The 10,668-nt window shown below is 37.0% G+C and overlaps 1 protein-coding gene across 1 annotated transcript in view; it reads left to right on the top strand.

Moving 5' to 3' along the window:
• The window catches only part of B3GALTL (beta 1,3-galactosyltransferase-like), a 120,703-nt gene that overhangs the window by 79,746 nt on the left and 30,289 nt on the right, over window positions 1-10,668 (top strand). The window contains exons 13-14 of the mRNA XM_011946940.1: window positions 2,588-2,701; window positions 4,671-4,770. Coding sequence (XP_011802330.1) covers window positions 2,588-2,701; window positions 4,671-4,770 — 214 coding nt within the window. The remainder of the gene's footprint in view (window positions 1-2,587; window positions 2,702-4,670; window positions 4,771-10,668) is intronic.

Genomic DNA, 10,668 nt, shown 5'->3' with positions numbered 1-10,668 from the left:
TCTCGGCCTCCCAAAGTGCTGGGATTACAGGCTTGAGCCACCGCGCCCGGCCAGTTTAATATCTTTAGGAATACAGTGCCTCAATACAATATAAAATATTTTGTAAGCAATAGAATGAATTCATTTTAGAATTTAAATGATGCTAATAAAATAGGTCATTATTTTAAAAGTTTAATTTAGAATCAACCGTGGTTGAAAATAAAGCCTTAAGCTGTTTTTTTTTTGGAAGACTTGAAATCCTTTACGGCTAAGAGATACGACACATGGAGGTTATATTGACAAAGGGAGAGATGTACAAACTGCTGAATGCTTTAAGTATTATAGAATCATAATATCTTAGTATATTTAAATGGTTGGCTTGTTTTAAAATGATTAATCAAAGGCTGAATTGCCTTTATGAATAAAACCTTCCTTTAACAAGTCTCCACAAATAATCCTAGGCCTTTTATTGAAATGCCTACAACATTCAGTCCTCATTCAACTATTTATTGAGTACCTACTATGTACTAGGCACTGTGCCAGATGTTGGGAAATGAGTCATACACACATTAATTCTTATCTTTAGTGTAATTTCTTTTTTATTTTTTTATTTTTTTAATTTTTTTTAGACAGAGTCTCGCTCTGTTGCCCAGGCTGGAGTGCAGTGGCCAGATCTCAGCTCACTGCAAGCTCTGCCTCCTGGGTTTAAACCATTATCCTGCCTCAGCCTCCCAAGTAGCTGGGACTATAGGCGCCTGCCACCTCGCCCAGCTAGTTTTTTGTATTTTTTAGTAGAGATGGGGTTTCACAGTGTTAGCCAGGATGGTCTCGATCTCCTGACCTCGTGATCCGCCCACCTCGGCCTCCCAAAGTACTAGGATTACAGGCTTGAGCCACCGCACCCGGCACTTTAGCGTAATTTCTATTTTACCTGTTTCAAAGTAAAAGAGAAAGCAAAAGCACTAATTCACCCTTGATGTTGATTTTAATTTTATTTAAATCCGTTAATTGAGAAGAAACTCCTGTGCTGTTTAATAAACCGATTAGAGCAAAACAGGACTGAAGGCCTAAAGGCTGAGGAAATTGAAAGCAAAATTCACACAGCCTGCAGGGCCCTTGCTGGGGGACTGAGGAAAGTTCTTGACCTTTCCTCACAGCTTCTTCCAGCATTATGCAATGGTGGATATTTTACCCAACAGTGTGTACTTTTAGTGGCTACAAGCTGCAGGGAGCCCTTTCTGGGGTAAGTTCTGTTGCTTATTATATGCAAAGCAAACTGCCACAGCAGTGCCAAGGTCAACATTTTTGTTGTGCTGAAATTTGGAAGTAGAACAGAGTAAAATTTTTTAAAATTTCTTTTTTCCTTTTTTTGTCCCCCAGTAGCTCTATCTATTATTTAGTACATCTTTGACCATTTTGACATGTAGAAACCTTTAGAACTATCTGCTTTTCTATGGTTGTGGAAAAATAATATTTTAATATATGGAAATAATATTTAACTGGTAATTTGGTAATAATTTAGTAGATGTGCAGAACTCAGTTTTTTAAAAAAAAGTCAATGAATGAGAGATTATGAAATGATGGGATGTACTTTCGTATTTTCTATTTAAGGGCTGTCTGAACTGGACTGAGAATTTGCATACTTATTAGCCTTAACACTTAAATTTTACATTGAAACATCAGTTTCTGTATTTATTTCTATTTGAGTTGGGAACAGGGGAAAGATACATGATCTGAGAAAGCTTCTCAAAAGTTAAGTGAAGATTTGGTTCATCAGAGTTTTGATTCTTAAATTAACAGTATATAATATCTGAATGATTTTTTCCTATTGAAAAAACAAGAAACCACTTTTTAAAATTCAGAGATGCATACGCAGCAATTTGTTTTTTAAGTACAGAAGAAAATAATTACTTGGTCAGGTGAATTAATACCAAGCAGTGGTAAGTCTCTATGTCAGGTATGCAGACAGAGCTGTCTTTGAGCATCCAAAGCAAAAATACAGAAAGCCAGGACAGCTTTCCGTTGTATTTATTGTGTTAAAACATTTAGCTGCTAATGATAGAATTTTAAAGCTTGTAGTAGTTTTGAATGTTATTACTTCCACATTTTTCAAAAGAACAACATTGTAATATCAGTCATCATATGCAGTGATTCTCATTTGGCAGGGTCATGCCCTTTGTAAGGCTGAGTAGTTCTGTAGAATCTTTGGGTGGGGACATGCATAGTTTGCAAAGGTCTTCCCATGCTCCATGGTAAGGGGGATGGATTTTCTCTTACCATGCTCCATGGTAAAAGAAAAATTAGTTAACATTAATGTAAACACAATAGCATAATCAAACTAGAAAATTTGTCAGTATATGGAAGTAAGTGCATTCATCACCAGGAATGAGAAATGCTTTATTCTAGAGAATGTTGCAAATGCTTCAAGAAGAGGGTTTTAGTCAACAACGTTGGCATTTCTCAGGATTGGAAGCAAGCAATTCTTGGAACACCTGAAGAGCAGCAAATAATGTTTCTCTTGCTTTGTAGATGATTATACTGCCATTTTGAGTTTTTAAGCTTCCTTGTGTAACTGTGCCGGTGATTGTCATCTCTGTAATTTTTTCAGTACCTATTGTTAAGCAGACTTGGGAGAGCCAGGCAAGTCTGATTGAATACTATAGTGACTATACTGAAAAGTCCATTCCTACTGTGGATTTGGGAATTCCTAATACAGATAGAGGTGAGTCCGTAATTCTTACTAGTCTCCTTATTAAACACCCCATTCTGTAAATACAGTAAATTAGGTTAGGATAAAAATGAAATATTTTGTAAGTGCTATAATTTTTGCGTCATATTAGTTTTTTTCCCTTCTTCCCTCACAGATACAGATTGGTTCTTTCAAACTAAGGGCTTTAGAGTACAAAGTGTTGCAGGTGTTTAGTAGACTGTATCCTATAATTGAGCACATGATAGTTCCAACAGAATTTAACAATAGATTTTTCATACCTTCATAATTCTTTGTGGTCGTGATGGGGTGTTTAAAGTTGATTTGTCATATTCCCACACAAAGCTTCTATCCTTGTCAGTATTATAGTCTAGTTCACATATTATATTACCTGTGAGTACCACCTAATCACAGTCTACACTAGTTTTATGTAGAATAAACTCTATTCTATATGTTAAGATTTTAATTAGTAAATTGTTAGAAATAAACCTGCTTTTCTCTTCAAATTGCAGGCTTTCTAATTAAAAACACTTTTTAGGATGTACAGAGTGGAATGGTAGACATTGGAGACTCCAAAAGGTGTGGGAGAGTAGAAGAGGGGTGAGGGATGAGAAATTACCCACTAGGTACGATAGACACTCTTCGGGTGATGGCTTCACCAAAAGCCCAGACTTCACCACTGTGCAATATGCCCATGTTACAAAACTGCACTTGTACCTCTTAAATCTATAAAAAATTTTTAAAAATTGTGTCAAAAATGGAAGTGTAAATTTGGCCACCTCATCTTCAGATAGTCTTTATTCATCTTAAGTTTTATCCAGTATTCTTGCCACCCTTTTTTCTTTAGTTTTTTTGTTCCCCATACCCTTCTATGAGTAAAGAAAAAAAGTAGCAAACTGATTATGTTCTATACAATTTATCTTAATTATTTTATGTTAGTGTCATTCATAATTCTTTCATTAATTTAGTACAGTGTAGATTCAGATATGCCATTTCTGTAATTACTAGTTCTTCTGACAAGGTTAAGTGTATTACTGAGTCTGTCTGTTGCTGTTTGATTTGGAAAAACTGTTTTAGATTGGGTTTAATAATCATGTATTTATGTATACCTTCCTTGTTTGATTTCTTCATTTCTAGTCTGACCTTATTGCTTATACTTACATTTGTTCTAAAAGGAATTTGAGATGGCTTTCAAACATACGTCTTGTAATGGTTAAAAATACACAGAGATCAAGAGTAAAGAAAATAAAGGTCAAATTGAGTGGTTTGATAGTCATTAATGTAAGTTAATATTTGTTCTCCACTGTTTCACCAAATAATTGAAATGAGGGGCATATTCCTGTTTATCAGTTTGACTACTCTTCCCAAGTGTTTTATTTTGGTCCCAGCATTTACCATTAAAGCATCGTAATTTATCTGTTGGTATCCGAAGGACTGTTACTCTATCTTACTGAGCACTGTATCTTCAGTGCATATCTTAGTACCTGCCACAGTATCTGGCATATTAGAAACTTAGTGGTAGTAAATATTTACAAAACAAATAGAGGTATAAGCGTCCACTTTTGCACTGCTGCTTCCCTGTGGCAGTGGTGCCTGGGGTTCTAACAGCTCCTTCAGAATAAGCGTATCTAAGAAAGGATGCCATTGCTCATTGCTGTGAGTCTTAAAACTTTCTTGCCGGGACTGAAGATACTAATTCTATCTCTACCTCAAATTATCTGTGTGACTGTGTAATTCCACTAATCTCTCTAAGTCTCCATTTCCTCGTGTGTGAAATGAATGATTTGAATTTCGTTATCTCTAAAGTTCCTACTGGTTCAATGTGTCTATGAAAATTAGAAAGGCTATTTTTAAAAATTTTGAACTTTTAAGCTGCATGTTGGTGTGTAAGCTCTTACAACACTTCAAAACTAAAAAGAAATTAATGAATTCTATATATTTTATAGGAAATAATACATTGTAAGTTTTTTCTTGCCTTTTCTAGGTCATTGTGGGAAGACATTTGCCATATTGGAAAGATTTCTGAATCGTAGCCATGACAAAACAGCATGGTTAGTCATTGTGGATGATGATACATTAATAAGGTAAGGAGTCATTCTCATCCTAAATGGCTTTAAATTCTGCATATATTCTTATTCAAAAAACTAGATGGTACTTTTTCTGGCCAAGATGAATTAACGGGGACCAGGTTTACCCTTTTATCTGAACCAGCCCTCTAAAAGAACAAAATATGTAAAACAAAGATTTTTAAGATACTGAATATTAGGTGTAAAGGAAAATGATCTAAAAGAAACATGAAGCAAATGAGGTGAGTTCTGTGACTTCCACAGCTGACTGCCTTAAGAGAATTCCAAGTTACTGCTTAGGGAGGGAGCACCAGATGGAACCTGGCAGACTCTGTGGGTGGAAAAGATGGAACTAAGAGTCTCACGAGACCAAGGCTATTCGAGTTTGCAGGGCAGAGTACCAGAGAGGAGAGAGCTATACAGAAAGGGAATACTGGAGATAGGTGAAGAGCCCCCTATGTATTCAGTAGAGTATTGATCAGTGCGTATGTGTCAGGAAACTACCCGATGCTGGGGAAAGATCCAACTAGATTAGAGGGAATGGTGCCTGACACTCACACAGGCCTGGGCTGGAAAACCCTTATTCATAAGGTATTGAAAAGAGTATGTAAAAGGGTCGTACCTCAATAGGTGGGATAGTTAACCCTAGACTAGGCACTTTCCTAGTCCTGCCTAACATATCTGAAAAGCTAGATACAAGAAAGTGAAACTGTTTCCAAGTTTCCTGTGTCTGAGAACAAAACTCAGGAAGGCTTACAGAAATACAAAAAGAACCAACATCTAATAAAGTCAAATTCATAATGTCTGCCATCCAATCAAAAGTTGCCAGGCATATAAAGCAGTAGGAAAATACAGAAGTGAAAAAAAATTAGCTTATTGAAATGGTTGCAGAATTTATGCAAGGTTAGAATTAGAAGTTGTTAAGCTGTTACTATTAAATAGTTATTATACCTCTGTTCTATATGTTCAAAAAAGACATGGAATGTCTCTTAGTCTTAAATAAGTTGAAATCATACCTCTAGAGATGAAAACTACATTCTTGATTGAGGTGAAAAACCCACTGGATGGGTTTCATAGCAAATTAGACATTTAAGAAGAAAGTATCAGTGAACTTGAAGACATTGCAATAATAACTATCCAAAGTGAAACACCAAGATAAAAAATAATTTTAGAAAATTAACACCATCACTGAGCTGTGGGACAATTTCAGGTGGCCTTGAAGATATACAGTTGAAATCTCCAAAGAGTAGGGGCACATAAGTATTTAAAGAAATATTTTTCAAATTTAATGAAACTTGTAAACCCACAGATCCAAGAGTCTTAGTGAATCCCAGGCACACCATGAGCACAAAAGCAGACAACAGCCACCTCCAGGAATGCCATAATGGACACTTATGGCAGTACCCACTGCCCTGCTCCGGGCAGCTGTGGAATTGAGGACTAGCATGCTCAACCCATTGCAGCTACCTGCAACACCAACATGGACCTCTTGGGTCTCAGTGGGTTGCTCCACCACCACTGCTGCCATCATTCATATCATACCAGCTACTCAGGGGGCTGACAACTTGTCTACCCATCTAGCCCACTGCTCTCATTACTAGCTTCTAAGCAGGCAGTTCACCTGCAGGCCCAAGAATCAATCATACAGAACTCTGTAACACTGCAGCTAGCATAAGCTGCTCTAGGGCCTAAAAACACGTGTATTCACCCTTCTGCTGCCACCACTGGGGCCCAAAGACTGACTCAGTTGGCATCCAAGTCCCCAGCAAAATTTCACAGCTTTGGCTAATAACCATACCCTAAGCCACTGAGGAAATTACACATACCATGAACCTTGTGTACTATTGAAAAAGTCACACAAAGACCATGCTACAACAGCACTAAAAATGAAAGCCAAAGTGTCTTACTTAACCAACAACATATATGCATCTTCAGGAAAAATATTCTCTCCTACAAAAGCAATTTTTAAAAATTGGAAAAACAGTACCAGATATGCAGATACCAATGGAAGGAAACAGGAAACATGAAAAAGCAGGAAAATATGATACCAGTAAAGGGCCACAACAGTTTACTAGGAACAGATCCCAATCAGTAAGAATTCCTTGAAATAACAGATAAAGAATTCAAAATATTGATTTTAAAGAACCTCATTGAGGTATAAGAGAAATGTGAAAACCAGTACAAAAATAAGAAAATGAATTCAAGATATGAATGAGAGATAAACAAGGAGACAGATATCTTTAAAAAACCAAACAGATTCTGGAACTGAAAATTCATTGAAGAAAATACAAAATACATTTGAAAGCTTCAGTAATAGAGTAGACCAAGCAGAAGGAGGAATTTCAAAACTTGACGACAGATCTTTTGAAATAATCCAGCCAGACAAAAATAAGGAAAAAATGAAAAAGAATGAAAACAGCCCTCAAGATGTCTGGGACTCCACAAAATGACCAAACTTATGAATTATCAATATTTTTGAGGGAAAAGAGAGATCAAAAAGTTTAGAAATCCTACTGAAGGAAATAATTGATGAAAATGTCCCAAATCTAGCAAAAGAGTTAGATATTTAGATATAGGAGATCCAGTGATCTTCAGGTAAATATATTGAAAAAAGGACTTTACATGGCATATTAGGACTTCACATGGCATATTATATTCAGAATGTTTAAATTCAAGTGAAAGAAAGAATCTTTAAAATTAGCAAGAGCAAAAGCATCAAGTCACGTATAAAGGACTAATAGTGGACTTTTCAGCAGAAACCTTATAGGCCAAAGAGAATGAGATGACACTTTAGCCATCGTGCTAAAAGAAAGAAAGGAAAGAAAAAAGCTGTGAGCCAAGAATTTTATATCCTGCCGGAATAAGCCTTATAGATAAAGGAGAAATAATCTTTCCCAGACAAGGAAATGCTGAGGGAATTTGTCACCACTAGACTGACCCTACAGGAAGTGCTCAAAGGGGTCTTGAACATGGAAACAACAGGTTGATACTATTACCCAAACACATGAAAATATAAAACTCACAGGTCTTACAAAACAGAGAATGGAAACAAATGGAAATCTGACAAAATTTCATCAAACCACAACAGAGAGAAAAAGAATGAATTTATAAAACAACTAGAGGACAGTAAACAGTATGACAGGGACAAAGCCTCACGTATCAAGATTAACCTTGGATATAACTGGATTAAATGCTTCACTTAAAAGATACAGATTGCCAGAATGGATTTTTAAAATTATTTTATCTGGCATTTTCCAATAACATTGGTAGTATTTTTTTCTAATTGTACTTTAAGTTCTGGGGTACATGTGCAGAATGTGCATGTTTGTTACGTAGGTATACACGTGCCATGGTGGTTTGCTGCACTCATCAACCCGTCATCTACACTAGGTATTTCTCCTAATGCTACCCCTCTCCTAACCTCCAACAGGCCGTGGTATGTGATGTTCCCCTCCCTCTGTCCAGGTGTTCTCATTGTTCAGCTCCCACATATGACTGAGAACATGCGGTGTTTGGTTTTCTGTTCCTGTGTTAGTTTGCTGAGAATGATGGTTTCCAGATTCATCCATGTCCCTGCAAAACATGAAACCATCCTTTTTTATTGCTGCATAGTATTCCATGGTGTATATGTGCCACATTTTGTTTATCCGGTCTGTCATTGATGGGCATTTGGATTGGTTCCAAGTCTTTGCTATTGTGAATAGAACTGTAATAAGTGTGCGTGTGTCTTTATAGTGGAATGACTTACAATCCTTTGGGTATATACCAAATAATGGGATTGCTGGGTCAAATGGTATTTCTAGTTCTCGATCCTTGAGGAATCGCCACACTGTCTTCCACAATGGTTGAATTTACACTCCCACCAGCAGCATAAAAACGTTCCTATTTTTCCAGCGTCTGTTGTTTCCTGACTTTTAATGCTTGCCATTCTAACTGCCGTAAGATTATATCTCATTGCGGTCTTGATTTGCATTTCTCTAATGACAGTGATGAGCTTTTTTTCATATGTTTGTTGGCCACATAAATGTCTTCTTTTGAGAAGTGTCTGTTCATATCCTTTGTCCACTTTTCAATGGGGTTGTTTGTATTTTTCTTGTAAATTTGTTTAAGTTCTTTGTGGATTCTGGATATTAGCTCTTTGTCAGATGGATAGATTGCAAAAATTTTCTGCCATTCTGTAGGTTGCCTGTTCACTCTGATGATAGTTTCTTTTGCTGTGCAGAAGCTCTTTAGTTTAGTTAGATCCTATTTGTCAATTTTGGCTTTGGTTGCCATTGCTTTTGATGTTTTAGTCATGAAGTCTTTGCCTATGCCAATGTCCTGAATGGTATTGCCTAGGTTTTCTTCTAGGGTTTTTATGGTTTTAGGTCTTTAACTCTTTAATCCATCTTTAATTGTATAAGGTGTAAAGAAGGTTTTCTGCATATGGCTAGCCAGTTTTCCCAACAGAGACTAGGATTGCAACCCCTGCTTTTTTTTTTTCCTTTCCATTTTCTTGGCAAATCTTCCTCCATTCCTTTATGTTGAGCCTATGTGTGTCTTTGCACATGAGATGGGTCTCCTGAATACAGCACACTGATGGGTCTTAACTCTATACAGTTTGCCAGTCTGTCTTTTAAATGGAGCATTTAGCCCATTTTCATTTAAGGTTAATATTGTTATGTGTGAATTTGATCCTGTCATTATGATGCTAGCTGGTTATTTTGCCAGTTGTTGATGTAGTTTCTTCATAGCATAGAAGGTCTTTACAATTTGGTATGTTTTTGCAGTGGCTGGTACTGCTTTTTCCTTTCCATATGTAGTGCTTCCTTCAGGAGCTCTTGTGAGGAAGGCCCGGTGGTGGCAGAATCTCTCAGCATTTGCTTGTTTGTGAAGGATATTATTTCTCTTTCACTTATGAAGTTTAGTTTGGCCGGATATGAAATTCTGGGTTGAAAATTCTTTTAAGAATGTTGAATATTGACACCCACTCTCTTCTTGTGGTTTGTAGGGTTTCTGCTGAGAGATCCGCTGTTAGTCTGATGGGCTTCCCTTTGTGGGTGACCCAACCTTTCTCTCTGGCTGCCTTTAAATTTTTTCCTTCATTTCAACCTTGGTGAATCTGACGATTATGTGTCTTAGGGTTGCTCTTCCTGATGAGTATCTTTGTGGTGTTCTCTGTATTTCCTGAATTTGAATGTTAGCTTGTCTTGCTAGGTTGGGGAAGTTCTCCTGGATAATATCCTGAAGAGTGTTTTCCAACTTGGTTCCATTCTCCCCATCAGTTTTAGGTACAGCAATCAAACATAGATCTGTTTTTTTCACATAGTCCCATATTTCTTAGAGGCTTTGTTTGTTTTTCATTCTTTTTTCTCTAATCTTATCTTCACACTTTATTTCAGTAAGTTGGTCTTCAGTCTCTGCTATCCTTTCTTCCATTTGATGGATTAGGCTATTGATACTTGTATATGCTTCACAAAGTTCTCATGCTGTGTTTTTCAGCTCCATCAGGTTATTTATGTTCCTCTCTAAACTGGTTATTCTAGTTAGCAGTTCCTCTGTTTTTTTAAGGTTCTTAGCTTCCTTGCATTGGATTAGAACATGCTCCTTTAGCTTGGAGGAGTTTGTTATTACCCACCTTCTGAAGTCTACTTCTGTCAGTTCGTCAAACTCATTCTCTGTCCAGTTTTGTTCCCTTGCTGGCGAGGAGTTGTTATCCTTGGGAGGAGAAGAGGCATTCTGGTTGTTTTTGGAATTTTTAGCCTTTTGGCGCTGGTTTTTCCTCATCTTCATGGATTTATCCACCTTTGCTCTTTGATGGTGGTGACCTTCAGATGGGGTTTTTGTGTGGATGTCCTTTTTTTTTGATGTTGGTGCTATTCCTTTCTGTTGGCTAGTTTTCCTTCTAACAGTCAGGCCCCTCTACTGCAGGCCTGC

The sequence above is a fragment of the Colobus angolensis genome, unplaced genomic scaffold (genome assembly GCF_000951035.1).
Source record: "Colobus angolensis palliatus isolate OR3802 unplaced genomic scaffold, Cang.pa_1.0 Scaffold255, whole genome shotgun sequence".
In the NCBI taxonomy this organism is placed as follows: domain Eukaryota; kingdom Metazoa; phylum Chordata; class Mammalia; order Primates; family Cercopithecidae; genus Colobus; species Colobus angolensis.
The sequence above is the reverse complement of the archived record's forward strand: the minus strand, read 5'-3'. Positions and strand labels throughout refer to the sequence as shown.